The sequence below is a fragment of the Halichoeres trimaculatus genome, unplaced genomic scaffold (assembly GCF_033239565.1).
Source record: "Halichoeres trimaculatus isolate MK-OKI-2021-1 unplaced genomic scaffold, fHalTri1.1 fHalTri1_scaffold_16, whole genome shotgun sequence".
Classification (NCBI taxonomy): domain Eukaryota; kingdom Metazoa; phylum Chordata; class Actinopteri; order Labriformes; family Labridae; genus Halichoeres; species Halichoeres trimaculatus.
Genome location: NW_027437194.1, coordinates 26,955,355 through 26,976,168, shown reverse-complemented (window position 1 = coordinate 26,976,168; position 20,814 = coordinate 26,955,355). Strand labels below are relative to the sequence as shown.

The window sequence follows — 20,814 nt, the reverse complement described above, 5'->3', positions numbered from 1 at the left end:
CTCTCACAACAGAACAGAAACGAGATGGTTTATGGGAAAATCGTCCCATAAAATGACAAATTACTGACCTCTTTTGCTGCACTAATCAGTCAGACCATAGACAGTAAAAAAAAATGGATGTCCGCTTGCTCAGCTCGAAGTGAGGTCTCCACAAAAACTGCTCTCCCTGGTGGCTGGCTGCAGTATAGGTAAGAAAATCTGTCTTTCCAGTCATTCCAGATGGGCTGTGGTCAAACTTTAAAAAATGAATACACCTCATAGAAATGTTTCTCAAGTCCGATTGTTGTGGTGATTTGAAGATATCATTTGGCTGTCTTGTATTCGAGTCCTCTTTTCCTGAAAAGTTTTATTTTCATTAGTTTTACGAGGCTAAAAACGAGGCTCTTCGTAACGTTTAACAATGATTGACAGCTGCCATTCTAGTGTATGTTTTTCGGGGATTGTAAAATATGTCGGGGGTAGAGTCAAGAAGTGATTAGACTCTTGAAAGAAAAAAAAATATTACCCAGCTCCACTCAGATTCTCCCAGAATCCCTCATCGTCTCTATTGCACAGACTCTGGCTGTAAGGCTGCGCCTGTGACGGGGGAATTTTGGCTTAAAAACCGTACAATGATAAATGGCAGAGCCACGCTGTCCACTCTATATACAGTCCATGGGTCGGACCAAGAAAAAAAAAAAATCAGAATACGCTATTGACTACCAGGGTGAGGGGTGCAAACAATTGTCTGGAGAATGGAGAACATTGTAGCTAACTAAGCTCTAATAAGGATTTCCAAGGCAGTAATCTAAAATGAATCTCAACATTCAAGTCTTCACATCATTTCCAGGCAGGTGGGTCATTTTCTCTGTCCATTTTGAAATCTCATTTTATTAAAAGTAAATATTTTACAAAAGAGTATAACTTGGATTTAGAGGTAATTCATGGCAGTAAATAGTTCACAAATAAAACTTTGGGTCCTTCAGGGGCTTTCTTAAAGTGACAGAAAGTAAACCTCTCCCAAAAGAACATAATTTATTCCGTGGACCCCTTCTCCAATGAAAAATACAATAGTAACATCTGTGTTTTCAAACCTTGGGTAGATGATGATAAGGACGCTAACTCCTCTTATCAGAGGTAATTTTTTAAAATATCTTTTTCTTGCTGACTAAGTCCTTCACAAAGAGTTTTAGTGTGCTCTGTGAGTTTTTCCACATTTGTTGGCAGATAAGACATCTTAAAATCACATTTTACCGCGCACTTCTATCTTTGTCCATTCAATATTTATGTTCATGTACCTCCAATGTGGAGTCGGACAACTACCCAAATCATGACGTTAGTGCAGACACTCTACAGGACCAGTTCAATGGCTAAAACAGTTCTAGGCGTGCCTCTAAAGTAATTGGAAAAAAAAAAAAAAAAAAAACACTGAACATGTCAAAGTGTTGAAATGATTTTTTTAAGTAAGGAAAAGAAGGACTGAAGTCTAGCTTTATAGGCAAAGGGATACAGTGAGTGTCAGTTTGCTTTTATCCTTAAAACTTCTAAAGACAACAGTTTATAAGCTGAAGGATGCGGTTACACTGGCTATTAAAATCATGCCCGAGCACAAGATAATAAATTATGACATTAATGTAGTAAAAGGCAAATATAGTTCACTGCTGCTGTCTTGGCCAGGGCACTCTTAAAAACGAGATTTTTGAAATATCAATGGGGTTTTCTCCTCATTAGATAAAGGTTAAATAACCTGAAAAAAATATATATTAATGTAGGAACCTTTGTGTGTGAGTTGTTGCTCGGAGGACAGTTAAAAAACGGTGTTAACCTGCAGGAAGTGTCTTTTGCTATGGGCAACATTTTGAGCCTCGAAAGTGCTAAAATAGCACTTTCGTGTTGTTGCTTAGCAACATTGTTGACTGACGTGTAGTTTAGCTGTTCCCCTATTGGCTGCTTAATATGACTAACCGTGATTGGTCTGTTATATGCGCAGACGCAGTACATGTTTTGGTTGAGAGAAGTCTACGTCATCGTAACGATACGCACGCGTTTTGGCAGCAGAAGCAGCGTGTAGCTCCCTTTATTCAGAGGAGTTAACGTTTTTTAAACACTAAATTCAACCTGTTAATAGCAAAAACAAATGTACGGTTGTTATGTGGTCGGTTTTTTGAAATTATACTATACAACAGAGGCAACGTCTGTCAAGTTTGGACGGTTACAGAGCAACCGATGTTTTGGAGTAAATAGCGACCATGCTAAGTGGTGACCCTCAGGTGAAGCTAACAGTGGTTAACGGCTGAGAGTCACCAATAAACAGGGTCACACTTTGCACTGAAACACCAGCGACGTCTGTGTTATTAAATGTGCCGTCTTTGTCCAACCTCGGTTAACCAAGTTTGACCACAAACAAGCATCATTAAGTGCTGGTTTTTAAAACACAGATATGACTTTGCTTATTTAATGAAATAGTTTGTTTGGAGACAGAGTTATGACCAAACATGGACTCAATATAAAGAGGAAATAATAAGTGAAGCTATAAATTATAATGAACAGAAACAGATTTATGACCCAAGTAAAATGAGTGAATATTATGAAATGATGAACCAGTCTGTTAACCCTGAAATACTCAACCATTAATAATCTGATTTGGTGCAGTTCTCTGGACGTAGTTTTCTGGTTCTTTTACTATGAACCAGGTCTTGGACTCAGCAGTCTGTGTGCTCCTTTTGGTCTGGGAGGGGTTTTGATTTATTGACACATGTTTATCGTGGTCTGTCACAGTCTGGTAAGTGTCCACGGATAATGCAGTCATGAGCATCGAGTTACAATTCATTCATTCATTCATTTTCTGAACTGCTTGTTTCTCCTCTAAAAAAAACTGTCCTAATATCTGAGACAAGACTACTTACTTTGGTAGCGCTGGACTGGTGCAGCCTTCTGTAGCTTTTCCAGCTTGACGATCAACGAAACTACCTACAGAGGGTCAACCTTACATATTTCTTGGAGCACCATGCATTTCAAAACCTGTCTCAGAGTATGCATCATTAAATCATCTACAGTGTTCAATAACACATTCTGTCCCTGTTTAAACCCAAGAATAAAGTCAGATTTAATCAAATCAACAATGAAAGTTTATCAATTAGGTAATCACGTTACAATGTGATAATTCAGTATCACATTATAATGTAAAGCTTATCAGATTATAATGTGACACTGATGAGATTTTTTTTTAATTCTGACCTTGCAGCAATTTGCAGTAAGCAATATCTGAAGTACTTGAGTATTTCAGCCAAGAAAAGGATTTCCTACAACATTAAGTTCATTAAGCTGGCTCCTCGTGGCATGAAGTGGGTAACACCTGAGTTTCAGAAAAAGAACACACCCCTTTCTGTGATATCAACAGTGGAGCCATGCTGTGAGATTTTTCTTTATATTTTTAATCCTCCAACCCAAAATCTTTCTCCACATCATCTTTTCTCTCCTTTTCTATTTCTTTTTTCTTATCTCCCAACACCAAACAGTGGAGCAAACTTTTACCGTCTGCCCAGTATGTTTGTCCACTGTGACTGCAAGTGTGCTGTCACAGTCAGTATGTTTACATGCAGCTTAAGAAATCAGACTATGATCTCAGTCAGAGATTGGACTGTTCAGATGCACTGCAACAGCTTAGTTAGACCAAGAATGGACTGAGTGTAGCTCGATCAACACACCTAGATAATGTGATTCAAAAGGATTCAATAGATCTTGTTACACCTCAGGGTTCAGGGCGAGCAAATTGCACCCTACGGAGGAAGTAGATGACCATGATAAATAGGGCCAATGCGCTCAAACACAACAGACGCCACGACAACAGAGAGCAACAAGTCTCTTTTCTAGAGCGAGGAGGAAACAACCTTCTTTTAAACACAGCTCAAGAAACTGAACATTCTGAAAGTCATGGATGGAAGAAAAACAGAAGGGTGATCTGTTTAAACTAGTTCTATATGCACACAGCTTTGCTTATCAAAAACGGACACAGCACCGCCTGTGGAAGCAGACCTTCTCAGCCAGAAGTCCTGTTCTCTTTTCTACATGTACAAAACTAGATCCCTCTGTGTGACTTTATGACTGAGCTTTGACTTTCCTTGGACTGAGCAAGTAAATGTACAGAGCGTCTTACACCTACTGTGAAATCTGGAGGAGAATCAGTGATGATCTGAGGGTAGTTCAGCAGGGCTGGAATCAGGCAGATTCATCTTTATGAAGGATGCATGAATCAAGTCATGAAAAAACCTGGAAACGAACTAACATCCCTCTGCTCTGCACAGCGTTTCCCAGCTCTGAGGATTGTTTTTATTCTACCAGATCAAAGTTCCATGCCACACAGCTCAGTTAATCAAAGCCTGAATGAAGGATCGCCAGATCAAGACTGTCGTGGCCAGCCCAATCTCAAGACCTGAACCCCACTGGAAACCTCAAGAATGGGATCAAGAGGAAGATGTATGGTCACAAGACACAGAACAAAGCTGAGCTGTTTGAATTTTTGCACCAGGAGTGACATAAAGTCACCCAACAGCGATGAGACAGACTGGTGGAGAGTGATCCAAGATGCATGAAAGCCTGGATTCAATATCAGGGTAATTTCACCAAACACTGATGTCTAAACTCTTCCTTAGTGAAAACATTAGTATTATGCAGATTAAAAAAAAGAATACGAAATTGTGAAATTGTAATTGAATAATTGAAACACTGCACTTTCTATGCATGTGAAATTTGATGGCTCCAAATAAAAACCTATTTGTTTGACATATGGGAAAAATGTTGTCAGTCATTTCTAAAATCAAACAAAAATCTTAATTTTACTCCAACACATTCCTATAAATGGTAAAATGAACACTTTAAAGTGGTGTCTTAGTCTTCTCCAGCGATATATATAAAAATGAACATGTATATATCTATATGTGTGTGTGCGCTCATAAGTGTGTACATGTGTGTCATGGAGTAATTATGGAGAATAAAGCCCGGTTGTACAGGGTGAAACCGGGGTTTGAAGTGAGATGGAAGATGCTTTTCTGTTTGGCTGAGCAGACTCAATGGTCCCATTCAACCAGCCCCCTTACTGCCCATTGTCCTCCCACCACCAGCTACACACACACACACACACACACACACACACACAAACACACACACACACACACACACACACACACACACACACACACACACACACACACACACACACACACATGGCTGTAAGTACTCAGTGGTAGTCAGGACAGAGGGATACAGGCTGGATTTGTTGTTGTTGTTGTTGTTGGGCTGCTGAGGGGATGAAGTGAGAAAGTTATATTTTACTGTTCAACTTGATGCTTAGACCCAAAAAACGTGCCATCTTTCAAAAATCTGAGGTTTTTTGAGTGTCAGAAGAAGAGCCCCAAGAAAATGTTTTAAAGGGCTCTTTATTATCTGAATGCATACAGGATGCTTCCTATATCAGGTGGTTGTGGCTGTGTTCGGTTTTCACATGCTACTGAAGCTGAATAATTAGGGACTCTTACAAATGTGACACTGTTTAAAAGGGAAAAGAACAGGCTTCCTTACATTATAAGAATCATTGAGAGCTACTGTTTGAAATGTGACAACAAGAAAACTTTTAAACTCAGTTTGTACCATAGTTTAGTAGCTGGATATACTCACAGCTCTGAGATGTGTCCATAATGTCATCTACCAGAGCTAACGTAACCTCACTCTTCATTTTATTGATAGACTCTCAAGTTTGAACAGACCACTGCAGAATAACTGCTGACTGTGGGTTGGAGTCAACATTAGCACAAACAGTTTAGCTCCTGTGTTAGCCTTTAGCTTGTGCTCTATCTCTTTCCTGTTTATATTTCTTCTGCTCTTCTGTCCTTGTTCTGTCAGACAGTTAGGCTCCAGTGTCCACCATCACTACAAAATTAATCACAGAAATTGTTTTCAGCAGAGAAAAACACAGATCTCTCTTCTCAGTAATAAACTTTGTCAGCAGGTGTGGTGATGTCATAGAGACTCAGGGCGTGGTCACAGACTTTAGCGGGTATCACACATGCGCACACACACGGCCTGCCCACGACACTGTGGAGCATCTGTTTACATGAAGCATGATCTCATCAGAGTGTTTAAGCAGTTTGACAGTGTGACCGTGTCCTTAGATGTGCGGTAAATCAACCCAGTTCTGTCCGATCCGATCAGGAAGCTGAGAAATAGCATTTAGAAATAATCTCTTTTGGCACTGGTAACCTCATGTTTTCATGTTTCAGTGCCTCTGTAAGGAGCTACAAGGTTATAAAACAAACTGATGCATCTTTATGACAACAAAAGGTGTCAGACTGGGATTGTTTTCACGCTGAAAATAATCCTTTGATCACATTTTCTACGGCAAATGTTAACAGCGAGTGATGTTGGTTCAGAAATAGCCAAACCAACACATCAAGAGGAGAAGATCGAAGGTAAATAAGACTTTAACACTTCATCCATTTCTTGAGTGCACCCAGATCAACATGGATACAAAGTTCCACAAAGGAGCTTCAAATTAAATGTGGAAAATCTAAATTAGCAGATGATAGTGAAGTAATTTTTCTGTTTTTAAAGGTAAAACTCCATTACGTTTTTCTTTCCTTTTGTTTTGTTAATTTTGCTCCAACATTTTTTGATAAGCTGGTTTTAAAATAAAAAATTTAAATGCACAAATAGTCCCATAAATATCCCGCCCAAAATGCATTCAATCATTTCAGAGATAGAGGAATAAGTTTGTAACGTTGTGCACATCTGTGGGCATCTTGTGTTTTTCCTCAGGTCAAGACATCACATGCCCTAAGTTAGACCCCTCATCCAGCAGTTAACCAGCTCCACACCACGTTAGAGCCCCTCACACAATAGTACGTATACGAACACACGGTGGTCACACAATAGTCTGGCCCGGGTGTTGAGGAACCCACACTCCTCAGGGGTTAATGATCGTCCACCATTGCTTTGGAGCCCATTAGGCCATTGATCCATCCGCGTCTTTTATGCCACCTGGGGAAAGGAATGTGCCGGGTCGCCTATTGTGTCTGTCTCTGTGTCTGCGAGTGTCACCGAGTGGTCATATAATCTGTGTGTGTGAGTGTGTGTGTGTGTGTGTGTGTCATGGAGAGGCCAATGGAAGGAGAATGGGCCTGAAAGTCACACACTGTGCAGAGACAGTGGAGGGTTAAAAATTCCTGAGGTCACTTGGTCAAGGGTCATTTGGTGTGGATTATCATGGAGACAAACTGAAGACACGCTCAAAACGTACATTAAAACAGCGCCTAAAAAAAAAAACACACACCACCACAAGGATGAAGATAAATGATAATGCAGAGCTCAGCACCTTTCAGGGCTACGTGAGGCGCATACTTACACAGCACAAACACAAAGGGAAGAAAGGAGCTTCATTCATAGCTGCTTCTTTTCGTTGGCTGAATTTATTGCCTTCTCTTATAAAACATCCTTCATTAAAAACAATGCAACTTCTCCATGGCTGGAAAACACCTAATTACAAGCGCTGTTGGTAGTTAAAGTGAGCAGCTTTTTCATGCACTTCTGCTTTTTCTTAAAAGGGTGAGTGCATTTACATTTACTTAAGTGAAGGTTGAATTTGGAAGACAATCACTTAGAAGTGCATTTTGTATTTTGTTAAAGTTTGAACTCCCCGCATCAGAATAGAGTTTATTAAACCTTTACGCGCCCTTCTTTTATGTTTTAACACAAATATAAAAACAGGCGTGGATTGGAGTTTACAGAGTAAGAAACATTTTGAGTTTTAGAGCTTTGGGGTTGAAGAGCTTTAGGTTTCTCATGGCCACTTCTTGTAACGTTATGAAAAAGTAGCCGACAAAAAGAACCCTAACCTTTTTTTCATGGGGGGGGGGGGGGGGGGGGGGACCTGTGGCTTGTGAGCCACATGTGGCTCTTTGCCTTTCGGTGTGCGGCTCTTTGATCCATTCATAAAACTGATAAATTGATGCCAACGTTGGGATCAGTACTGGTCAATACTTGGGTGATGAGATTGATACTTAAGTTTCAGTTTCTTTTCTCTACATGTGCTCCTCTCAACTGTTGATGCTCATAGATAGATAGATAGATAGATAGATAGATAGATAAATAGATAGATAGATAGATAGATAGATAGATAGATAGATAGATAGATAGATAGATAGATAGATAGATAGATAGATAGATAGATAGATAGATGGATGGACCTTTGTCTCTTCTGCAGTAAAAACAGAAAATTGTCTTTGACACAGCTCCAAAAACAAATTTTAAACACACAAACACAGTAAATCTCGCTTTGAAAATTGGAAATGTATTGATTTTCATTTTATGTAAATTTGTTGACATAAGACTGCATTTCTTTCGTGGCTCTTTGTAGTACCACGATACTTTTTGTGACTCTTGGTCCCTGACTCGTTGGCCACCCCTGCCTTAGGAGAATAAAACACTTCAGAGAAAATTCTAAAGGCTGTCATAATTCATGTATCAGAGGCTTAAATGGTCTATATTTTACCAATGATGGTGCACCACAATAAAACTCTGGGCCTGCCTGGCAGTGCTGAAACTGCTGAGCTGCATCCAAGAATAAATGAATCAAATTATAATCCTGTATAGCTGAGTAATTTGACAAGTTTTCAGAAAAAGCTGAACTTTCTCCTCCTAACTTCTTTTTTGATTTTTATGTGTTTTTTTTCCTTTGGAGCAAACATCTGTTGGATCTCAGACTTTCTGAAAACCTTCAGCTGGGGTTAAAGGGAGGCTGTTCACAGGCGCTAAACACTGGGGGTCGACCATGTAATCAGGGCTGAACTTGGAGTAGCAAAGAAAGTGATGTCCGACACAAGATGAGGGTGTGTGTGTGTGTGTGTGTGTGTGTTGGGGGGGGTGGGGGTGGGGTGGGGTTGTCCTCTGTTAGCAGGATAATAGACAGTGGCAGCAGCAGCAGCTGACCAGAGAATCCCTTTTTCTTTTGTCATCCTGTATAATGACCATCACCCCCCCCCCCCCCCCCCCCCCACACACACACACACACACACACACACACACACACACACACACACTCTGGCTCTCTCTTTCCCTCCTCCTCCTACCATCACTCCTCCCTCCTTCTTGCCTGATTTGGCTTTGAGGAACTTTTCCTTTCCATGTTTCTCTTCATGTTTACTGCCTGTGGTTTAGTATGCAGCTTTAACACAGTGTTTTCCAGACTCTGCTCCTGAACAACGTTTCCTCTGAGGTGCTGTCTCAACTCAGTAAATATCTCCACTCTCCACCTCAGGCCATATGTGAACTGAGTTTAGTCCAGTTCTGGCCTGAGAGTTGAACATTTTTTTGTTGTTGTTTTTTTGTTAAATGTTCAGTTTAACGAACATAGATAGAACTTCAGGTGTCTTTATGTTCCATGAATAACAAAATAAGTTCAGAAAAACCAACACTGATGAGACAATAAGACCATATTACCCATAATAAAACTGATCCATCTGCCCACCCGTATAGCTTTTACTATACTTTTTTTCTAATCGTTGTTATCATCAGTTTATTCAGTAATATTAGAGTCCACTCTTCTTAGGTAGTTTAAGTGTTTGCGTAGTCATAGAAACCAATATTATTTAGGTCTTGAAAGATTGTTCAAGGTGCTCTAAAAATGGCCAGCAGCCAATTAGTAAATTGTGTTCAGTTTTATCACACATTAATTTGTCATGTATTGAACCAATCTAATTAATACATTAAAGTGACAGCCCTATTACAGTTTTACAGTTTCATTTAGCAGACACTTTTGTCCAAAGGGATGTACAACACAAGTAAGAATTTAGACAGAAGGTAAACCTAGTTAGTGCAACAACAATGCTGCAAGTTATTGGGCTGCAGGTGCTGCCATTAAGTGCAAGGTTGTTTTTTTTTTGTTTTTTTTCGGGGGGGGGGGGGCAGATATCAACAAGCTAACATACCACAATTAACTGCTGCAATAGTATACTTTAAACTTCAATAACATTCAGTAGTAGTGCTGAAAAATCACAAGAGCTGAGTCTTGGACCTTGACTCACTCTACCCCTGAAGACAAAGAGGAGAAGGGTCAGATTGGGCCCAAGTGTTCCCTGAACAGATGAGTTTTCAGACAGCTCTTTAAGTAGAAAGGGACTCTGCGGATCGTATGATGTTAGGTAATTCATTCCACCATTTGGGAACAACAGAGGAGAAGAGTCTGGCTAGAGATTTGGAGCTGCGCTGGGCTGGGAGCACCAGGCGTCGTTCACAAGCAGAGCGTAGTGGGGTGAGAAGGAAGGTTTCGATGCGTGTTATCACAAGGGCCTTTACCAGAAGCTGCGTGGCCTGTTGTGTCAGGTACTAAAAACCTTTATTTTTTCCATTGAGAAAAGGTTTGTATCTGTTATTGCTGATAGAAAAAGAAGAAGAAATATGAAATGGAAAGAAAATTGAATCCAAATACTCAGTAGCTGGATGGCCTGGTTGGACGGGATAAAAAACACTGAGGCACAAAGAGAAGAAGAGTGACGTGACTGACCCTCTATAATACACCAGTCAGTATCAGAACAGACCAAAGGTGGGGGCCATTTGGACCATAAATCTTGGACTATTTTCTAGCATAACACTTCAAACCAAATTGTACCAACAGTGTTTGAACAGGATTGTTGAAATTCATTAATACACATATCAGTGTCAGGGTCAAACTTCAGATCCTTAGGTTGACATATTAATAACACCACCACTCAAGAACTCAGACCGGACCACAGACTTGATCTTTTTGCTTGCAAGGGAAGAGCAGTTGAGGAGATCTTACTTTAATCTTTTAATATAACCACTGCATGGACGATTAGCTGCAATAAAACAAAAAGAGGATAAAGCTGATTCCTGAGAGTGATGATAGCAATGGCCCGCATCAACAACAACTGAAAAATGCTCACATGAGGGGATTTAAACCTGAAATCCAAGGCTTCATCCACAAGTATTATGTTGATTTTAACACTGGCTCAGTAAATCAACTCTGTAACTGGGCAATATATGCAGAAAAAGCAGCTAAAAACAGCGAAGACTGCAGCAGCAGCAGCTTTTTGGACAGATAAGTCTGAGGTGTTTTCCACGGAGGATAGGCGGTTGCCGAGGTGGGCACCGACGTGGAGGCTTCAGCCGACCAGGCTCAGATTCAGATGTTTGCTGGCAGTGTGGTAAAAAACGACATTGGTCCAGACATTGTGGGACCAAGGCACAGATGGGTCACCACAATCAGCATGAAGGCACAAAGCCTTCCAAGCCATGTGCCAGGGATGCTTGCTTCAAATGAGATGATATGGTTAAAATCAGCAAAAAGAGCTACTCAGTGTAAAAGACTAAAAGCCATTAAATGTGGTAGACCCAGAGAGTGGGTTACATGTAAAGGCACCTGTGGTGATAGCTCCAGACTGTCCAATAAACCCTCTTGGCAGAGACTGGATGTAACTCCTAAGAATAGGAGTGGTTCCAGTTGAGAAGGGCATAAGGCCTATCTGATTATCAAACGCCCAAGTTTATGTGCAACATGCTTTTGGGGAACAGAATACTCCACCCAGCACACCCACAGACGAGTTATGCAAAAGAGCAAGGGACACACTGCATAAGTCGCAGTATCAGATGATGCCACAGCAGTTACACACAGTAGTCATCAGATGACGATGCTGATAGAGACTGAGGTTTTTGCCACAGGACCAACAGGTAGAGGTGAAATTTATCAGATTTATTTCATTTGTGTGTGATCAGTGGCTTCACTTCAGCTGTTAAGCATTAATTTTCAGCTGACATGGAGTTTTCACCAACCTAAACTGAGAACATAACACAGCAAAGATAAAAAGTTAACATTTTCATATTCCAATCGGTGAAGGAGTAGTGAAGGCCTGGCTGTAGGGGGGCGTCTGTGCCCCTGGGAGCTGATCACCCTGGAAGCCAGGGGCAGGGGGATAACTCCACCTTCGTCACTATAGTTTTCTCTTTAGTTTGTATGGTAATATAATAATAACGCAATGTCATCTTAATGTAAAAATGTTTTACTCTCAGTGTCCTGCTCTGGCCCATCAGTGATCATACTGAGCTGTATGTGTCCCCTGAGCCTAATGAGTCTGACAACTTCAAGTTAACAGTCAACTCCATGAGTTGTAGCTCTGAGTTAGAGTTGAACAGTCATGGCACACACAGACTGACACCACTTCATCTTTATGTAGGACTGTCTGAATCCTGTGTGGGAACCTTCTCCCCCCTCTTCCCCTCTTCTCCTGGAAAGCACACCAAAGTGTGAACCAGTCTGTGATCTCAAGCTTATTTTTCTTCATGTGTAAGTGTGTTTTCGCTTGTTTGGTAGCTCTCCTCCAGCCAACTCCAGGTGATACGGCCCGGTACGGAAGGTCACCGCTGTGATGTCACTTCCCCTTCCTCTCCGGATATTCCCAGCGTTCTACTGCCAGCAGCCGGGAACTCTGGGAACTAAGAGCAGGAAGCCTGGCTCCTTAGCAGGAGAGACAGAGGGAGAGGTGTTGTAGTTTGACTTTAGCCAGTGGCTCTCTGGGAATAACGAACATTCAGAGAAGGGATAAAGGAAGCAGAGGAACCAGTTATGAGTTTTTCTATAATTCTTGTATCATTTTACTGTATAACATGATAAGGTGAAGAGTGAGTCATAGAGAAATGGAGCAACATTGCCCCCTTTTGGTTGTACTTAGTCATTGCCAACCGTGCACCCACCTGCAGCACCTGTCATAAGTAATCACCCCACTACATGTTTTACCCTTTTTATAAAACAACCATGGTTAATAAAACTTGGCTTTTTCACACAAAATGTCTTGTTAAAAAACAGCTTTGATGTGAAATGAAAACAGATTTCCACAAAGTAATGCCAAGGATAAAAAATATATAAAGAAAAATGATTGTTTGCATGATTAATTACCACCTTTTAAATTGAATGGTCTAATTCAGAGGTCTGTCCAGTTGGTGCCAGCAGCCTCAATATGAGTGAAATGAGGATCACCTGAGTGGTGTGGGTAATTCTCATGTGATTGAGGAATGAAACAGCTGTGTATGGAAGGGTTAGAGACTTATTAATCAGTATTTCTGGTCATTACTACCGGTATCGTTTTATATTACGGTCCTGTAATAAGCATTACACCTTTGTAAGTACTTATAAGATGCTTATTCACATTATTATTTGTTTATAAGACTATATGACTACTTAATAAGTGTTTAATAAGGTCATTGTAAGGGTTAGGCGTGAGGCCCCACAGGTTAGGTTTAGGCATGGGGCCCTGAATGGTTAGGTTTAGGCATGGGGCCCTGAATGGTTAGGTTTAGGCATGGAGCCCTGAATGGTTAGGTTTAGGCATGGGGCCCTGAATGGTTAGGTTTAGGCATGGGGCCCTGAATGGTTAGGTTTAGCGGAAGGGCTGAGGTAGGGCTCATGAGAGACAAAAGCAGAAGACAAAAAACAAAGAGGGTTAGGGTTAGGGTCAGGTCCCATACACCTTATAGGTTAAGTTGTCTTGTATTAACTATTACAATGACCTTAACACTTACTAAGCAGTTATATAGTCTTATAAACAAATAATAATGTGAATAGGCATTTTATAAGTACTTACAAAGGATTTATAAATGCTTATTACAGGACCTTTATATAAAGCGTTACCCTATTATCCTATGAAGACAGCGGTAATACACTTTAAGCGACTCTGAGACAGGTGATTGAGAAGAACAAGTCAGGGAATTAATAAAAACACTTCAGAAGTGCTTAAAATCCCCCTGAAGTTCAGAGAAATCAATTATGGAGAAACGAAAGTAATATGGCACAAGTGTGAATCTGCTGGGATTACGCCTTCTCCATCAACTGAGAGACTGTGCAAGGAGGAGAATAGAGTGAAAAAGTTAGGATGAGAGACTGTGCAAATAGCAACTTAAAGCTTTATGAGAGAGTAGTAATGAGAAACAATGATCCCTTACCATAACAGTCAGTGTGGGTGACAGAGACAAGAAGTGTTTAATTATTATCTGAACAAAAAAAAAACCAAAAGTTTAATTTTCTCAATTCTTTGCAAGAACTCAAAACTGAAGTTTTGTGAAATGTGAATAATAAGTTATCTCAACAAGGATTTATCATTTGGTTCAAATGCAAGAATTTTATTTATTTATTTATTTATTTATTTATTTATTTATTTATTTATTTATTTATTGGCCTCAAACTCAAAAAACCAGTAAGGAAATTTGCCTTGAAATGTTGAGCTTACACAACTTTTTTGTTTTTTACAGTGAATTGTGCTAAAATTGAAGTGTGCAGATGAGCATATCCACACAGACTCAGTGCTGAGATCACAGCCAAAGGTGCATCTATGACTCTTTTTTTTGAGTGCAATGTTTACAATTAAAGTGAATAAACATTTGAACTGACTTGGTTTAGTTTGTTATCAATGTGACAGACAAGTTGACATAATTAGCCCTTTGTAGGACTCAAAACTTGAAGGCACTGTACATATGAAAGGTACATTTTCTGATTTAAAAAATAGCTTTGCACATCTTTTTTTTTTAGAATTCTTAGTTTGCAGAACTTTGAATTTGAAGTTATACATATGACTACTTCCAATGAACAAAAAATGACAAGTTGGCAAAACTTAAATTTAACTTGTTTTTGTGTGTGTGTGCAACTCAAAATTTTAAGTTATCTCAACAAAAACATATTTTTTCGTTCAAACTTAATATTTTTAGTTGGACTCAAAACTCAAAAATTCTGTGGAGACTGTTGCCTTGAAATTTTAAGTTGAACCAACTTTTTTATTTTTACAGTGTACTGAACACCGACATGAAGGGGATGAACAAGTATGCAACGTTCCATTTTTCTTTAAATATTTTTGTTTCACTGACATCACTTTATAGAAATCTGTTTTCACTTTGACATTTAAGAGTTTTTCTGATAAACTTTTATGTGAAAAAGCCAAATTTGTTGAACATGACTGACTTATGAAAGCAGGAGGTAAATACTTGTGTTTTGTTTTTGTTTTCATGGATGTCTCTATTTCTCAGTTAGTCACAGATGTTTACTGAACAGTATACCTATCTGATATGTAAATAGATAATTAATTGTTTATCATTACTGAATTAAAAAAAAAGAATTCTAAATATTTTCTAAACTGACAACCTCTGAAATGGGTCGGAACATCTGTTCATTCTGCACGTGTTGTAAGAGGTTTGTGTGGTCTTGGTAATATTTTCCAACAAAACAAATACTTTTTGATGTCTGAAGTCCATGAGTGATAATGTGCAAACAAACAGAACAAGATCAAAGTTTTTACTGTTCCTTTGTTTTGGCTGAGGTGGTAAACTCAAAGGTCAAAGGTCAGTGGTCTGAGAGTGCAGGGAGGAGGAGTGTATAACACAGTGAGGAATGAGGCTGGTTATTTCTGTGTGTAATCTTCACAGACAGCTCCAGAGGTGAACTGACAGGATGATGAAGGCAGCAGTTTTGTTTTGTCTGCTGGTCCTGGGCTGGACCTGGAGAGGCAGTACGGCTCCTTGTGCTCGCAGAGGTAGAGTTACATTTAGTGTACTCTGATGATGAGCATTAAGCTAAGCTTAGTCACATGTCTGAGAGGTGAGTCCTGACACCTGCTTTTCTCTTTCTGTGTTTCCTCATGTAGAAATTTGCCTGTTAGCTCCAGAAACAGGTCCGTGCAAAGCGTTTGCGGAACGCTTCTTCTTCAACTCAACCTCAAACACATGTGAAATCTTCGTCTACGGAGGGTGTGGGGGAAACAAGAACAAATTCCTGTCAATGGAGAAGTGCATGAAGAGGTGTAATTTTGAAAGTAAGAGGAGAGATGTGTGAGTTTAATTTTGACTGCTCAGTCTCATAACATCACTGTTAAATTTGTATATTTTTCTCTCTCTTCCAGGGGGTCAGGACAGTGATGAATGGATTGAGTGTGGTCCTTAAACTAAATGTGTTAACAAAACACTTTCTGTAGTGTTCTGACACTGGGAGCACTTTGACATATCACATTCACCGCGTCATGCAGCGAGAGCAGAGGCAATGCAAAGCAGCCCGTCAACCCACTGTTCAGGGGGAAGCATCTTGGACGCTTCGGCTTTATGGATGAAGACAGTTGGGATCCGAACTCGGACCTTCCACTTTGGAGACGAAAAACTCTACCCCTCAGCCAGAGCTGCCCCTTGAAGAAACATCCAATAAAGACACCATAAGGCCTTTAAATATAGACCATATTATGATGCAACAACTGTTTTTGATAGCATCTGTAAAAAATACAAAAAAATAAAAATAAAAAACTCGATGAATTTTCTTTTTTTTTTTCTTTTCTTTTTTTTTCTTTAAAGATTTATATTAAAAAGACTTAAATGCTTAGATAGCAGACAGACACAAGCAACAATAACTACTATAAGGTAAATACGTGCAGCTGACTATATTATCCAAATGAAAATTATACTTTACACTCACAATCTGTAAAATTATGGATCCTCAGAATCTGAATCTCTTTCAGAGATTATTGTTCCGTGAAGGGAAATTAGTGTTGCAGCAGGAACTTATAAAAGTCAAGGTAAACCATGACCACAACAAGTTACAATATAAGAAACACACAATTTACACACAATATAAGAAACACCATACACAAATGAAATTATACATTTTTTAGTCCAGAGCTCAAACAAAAAATTGGAAACCAGTGCAATGTGCAGATAAGCAGTAACAGTGTAAATGTTTTATTTCAGTAGTTTGATTCAAAAAGCCAAACTGGCACTCACTGTTTCCTGTAAAGTTGTAATCAAATATTTTCTAACTCTCCCCATGAAACGACTTTAACACTTTGACTCATTATTATTATTATTTTCATTATTATTATTATTATTATTATTATTATTATTATTATTATTATTATTATTATTATTATCATTATTATTATTATTATTATTATTATTATTATTATTATTATTATTATATAATAATAATAATTATTATTATTATTATTAGGGATGTTCGTTACCACTTTTTATGCAGACCAATACCAGTACGAGTACTACTTCCTTGAGTACCTGTATCCTCACTGATACCCAGTACCGATACTACTAGTTTTTTTGATACATAAAATATCAATTAACAGTGACTGATCATTTTGATCAAACACAGCACAGTCTGCCATTAAGATCAAATAAAACACAAATAACTCTCTCTGAGTTTAGATTCTTTTTTTTTTTTTTTTGATAAATATTAAAAAGATATATAATAAAAGTGCACAATAAAACTAACAACTGTCAGAGTTTAAGTATTTTTTGAAGTAAACTAAAGTGCAAAACAAGGTTATGATAGTTTTGGATTTGTCAATATAGTTTAGTTTTAGTTAGTTTTACCGATACCTGGTGTCAGTAGCGGGCCATCCCTAATTATCATTATTATCATCATTATTTTTATTATTATCATTTTTTTTAATAAGTAAAAAGTGTATATCCTCTCAAAACTGTGTTGGTATATTAATCTCTTCCAAACACATCACAGTGAAAATCAAAACAAAATAACCTTTGAAAATCATAATTATTTCATGGGAGGAGGTAGAAAATATTTTATTCAGTCTTTATGAACCACAGCGTGTTACAAAGATTCACTTCAAACAAAGTGAAATATTTCCAATGTTTTATTTCTTTAAATCCTGATGATAAGCTGCAGCTAATAAAAATCCTAAATTCAGTATCTCATGAAATTACAGTATTACATTGGACCAATAAACAAATTCTTTTTTAGACAGAAGTCTTATCATTCTGAAAAGTATGCTAATTAATATATATAATATAATATATATAATATAATTCTAAACTTGCAAATAAAAACACAATTAATTGGAATTAACACAGTTTTAAAGAGTAACCTAAATGTGACTTTTCCCAGATATTAAAGTCTAGAGTGATGGCCAATCAAAGCAATGCCAGTGAGAAACATTAGTAAGATAATGAAATACAGGCATCCTTACTTGTGGCACTTTGCTCTGACACACATGCTGTCCTCTATGAAAACCATGACTGTGATAAACACCAGGAACAGATGATTGATCCTGTTTTTCTTTAGACCTAACTGGACAGTTTTCAGCATTCCACTTTGTTTTGTGTTATAAATCTAAAAGGTCTTTCTTAGCCCAAGAGGAAAATCATCTTCATTGACAGCAGATGGCATCTGTGAGGTGAACTCAGAGACGTTACCTCTGTTTTATCACAGCAGTTCAGATTCTTCAGAATTTCCCCTCGTGTTTTTTTGTTTGTTTTTTTACAACAACAATTTTACTGAAATTTTCAATAATTCAAGACATGTACACAGCCACAACATAAAGGACTAAAATCAACCATTACAATAAAAAAAAACCCAAAAAAATCAGAATACAACTAAAACCAGAAAAGACAAATAGAGTAAGACAAAAAGCACCCCACATCCTCATAACGCTGTGCTGACTTAAAGTTTTTATTAACCTGCCATAGTCCATCACATTTAGATCCAGCCTCAGCCTGCATGGCCTTGGACAATAAGTCAAGGCTTTCTGCAGGGAGGCAGCCCATGAGCGGTTTCAAATGATCAAGATTAAGTGTTCTTTGTCTTTTAGCACTGCACTACTTCTGTCATCTGGAAGTACAGAAAAAATCTCTTTGTCCCACAAAACAGTGAGAGGTTTGTCCTTGGTCCCTCTCGACTGCAAACATTTTCTTGTGAAAAGTAACAGTTCATCTAGCAGTTTGGATCAAAGAGAAGGGAGTACCACAGCTGGGATGGAAGGCCAAGCAAGAACAGGCTGGGGTGCTTGGTTACTTCAGTGTTGAAAACGCTGCTAAGCTCGTTACACTAACATGAAAGACGAATGTAGTTCCCTCTTTGAGACATTTCAGACAGAGAGACATTTTGTGTTTTGTTTAATCTATGAAGAATTTTATATTCCCTAAGTTTCCCTAAGCAAACACATTTCATTACATCACAGAATTCAGTGCTTCTTCTATGTACCCACTACATAGGTCCCTGTCTCATTTATGTTGCACATTGAATTATTTCCAAAGATGCAATTCGAACTAAATTGCTACCAGACATTGGTATTAACTCAAATAATCCACACATGAAAAGAAATCACAACGTTCAGGTCCATAAATAATGATTATGTGGAATTAAGTATGATAACACAGGAAAAAAGTTTTAACACGCTAACTGAGACTCATCTAATACTTAGTGGAGAAGCCTTTGTTTGCAATGACAGCTTCCAGAAGCTTCTTGTATGTTTGAACTAATGGCCCACACTGCTCAGGTGTGATTTTGGCCCATTCCTCTGCACAGATTGTCTTTAAATCTGGAATATTCTTTGGTGCTCTCTGGTGAACCCTTTTCTTTAGTTCTTTCCACTAATGTTCAATTGGATTGAAGTCAGGTGATTGACTAGGCCATTCTAACAGATTGATTTTCTTTTTTTGAAACCATTTGAGAGTCAACTTTGCCGTGTGCTTTGGATGGTTGTCCTGCTGGAAGGTCCAGCCACGTCTCATCCTGGTGGATGGCAGCAGATTCATATCAAGAATTTCCCCATACATGACTCCATTCATTGCTCCATCAATTATATGAAGTTTGCCAACACCATGAGATGAGAAACAAGCCCATGCCATGATGCTTCTACCTCCAAACTTCACTGTTGGTGTAGTGTTTTTTGGGTGATGTGCAGTGCCATTTCTCCTCCAAACATGGTCTGTAGTATGACAGCCCAAAAGTTCAATTTTGGTCTCATCTGACCAGACAACATTCTCCCAGTATTCTACAGGCTTGTCAAGATGCTGTTTAGCAAACTTTAAACGAGCTTCAACATGCCTTTTCTTGAGGAATGGAGTCTTGCGGGCTGAGCATCCATAGAGGCCATGGTGGTGGAGTACATTGCCTGTTGTTTTCTCTGTAACAATTGTACCTGCTGCCTCCAAGTCTTTATGGAGCACTTTCAGGGTGGTCCTTGGCTCGTTGAGTACTCTTCTGACTATCTTTCTGACTCCCTGGTCAGAAATCTATCAAGGAGCTCCTGTGCGTGGCCTGTTGATGGTAAGGTGGTGCTTCTTCCACTTGTGAATAATGTCCCCAATGGTGCTGACTGGAATATTTAGGTGCTTTGATATAAGTCTGTAACCAGTTCCATTCTGATGCTGAGCAACAATCAGGTTGTGAATGTCTTCAGAGAGCTCCTTGCCTTTACCCATCATGAGGTGTGTCGTAGTCAACTGCTTGGTGAAAAAATGACCTTTTTTTTTATAGGATCATCAATTTGCTCTAGCCCAGCTGATGTTGGTTTGCACTAATTGGAAGTTCAAGTAATAATTACTGACAGATTTCAGGTGGTATGGTGCATTTCCTTGCCAAAGTATACAGCCTTTCCATGGTGTGTTCAATACTTTTTTCCAGTGTTATTGTACTTAATTCCACATAATCATTATTTATGGACCTGAACATTGTGTTTACTTTTCATGTGTGGACTATTTGAGTTAATACCAATGTCTGGTAGAAATTTCGTCTGAATTGCAGCTTTGGAAATAAACGTGATGAGAAAAAAGTTGACGCGTTCAATACTTATTTCCCCCACTGTAGCTGGGATGAAGTCAGGATAATTTCTCTTTTTTAATTCATAAATAATTCTCCCAATTTTCAGCATGTCTAGATTCTTAGAAAGAATCTTAAAACACCATGGAGCAGCTGCATAAGCAGAAGTGGCAGGGATCATCATAAATCATGAATGTAAAGTAAAAATACGACACAAAACAAGAACGAGAGTGTGT

General features: G+C 38.8%; 1 protein-coding gene across 1 annotated transcript; it reads left to right on the top strand.

Annotated features, from left to right (window-relative positions):
* Nucleotides 1-15,441: 15,441 nt before the first annotated feature.
* On the top strand, nucleotides 15,442-16,088 carry LOC141805084 (kunitz-like toxin PcKuz3). The gene is made up of 3 exons (XM_074689796.1): nucleotides 15,442-15,557; nucleotides 15,669-15,836; nucleotides 15,924-16,088. Exons 1-3 carry the CDS (start codon nucleotides 15,476-15,478, stop codon nucleotides 15,962-15,964), a joined length of 291 nt encoding a protein of 96 aa, XP_074545897.1. The 5' UTR covers nucleotides 15,442-15,475; the 3' UTR covers nucleotides 15,965-16,088.
* The last annotated feature ends 4,726 nt before the right edge of the window (nucleotides 16,089-20,814 follow it).

Bases quoted from the DNA above. Each gene is read 5' to 3' on its own strand.
- LOC141805084 (XM_074689796.1), top strand. From the start codon at position 15,476: ATGATGAAGGCAGCAGTTTTGTTTTGTCTGCTGGTCCTGGGCTGGACC. The intron at 15,558-15,668 runs GTAGAGTTACAT...TTCCTCATGTAG, and splicing joins GGCTCCTTGTGCTCGCAGAG to AAATTTGCCTGTTAGCTCCA. The intron at 15,837-15,923 runs GTAAGAGGAGAG...TCTCTCTTCCAG, and splicing joins GAAGAGGTGTAATTTTGAAA to GGGGTCAGGACAGTGATGAA.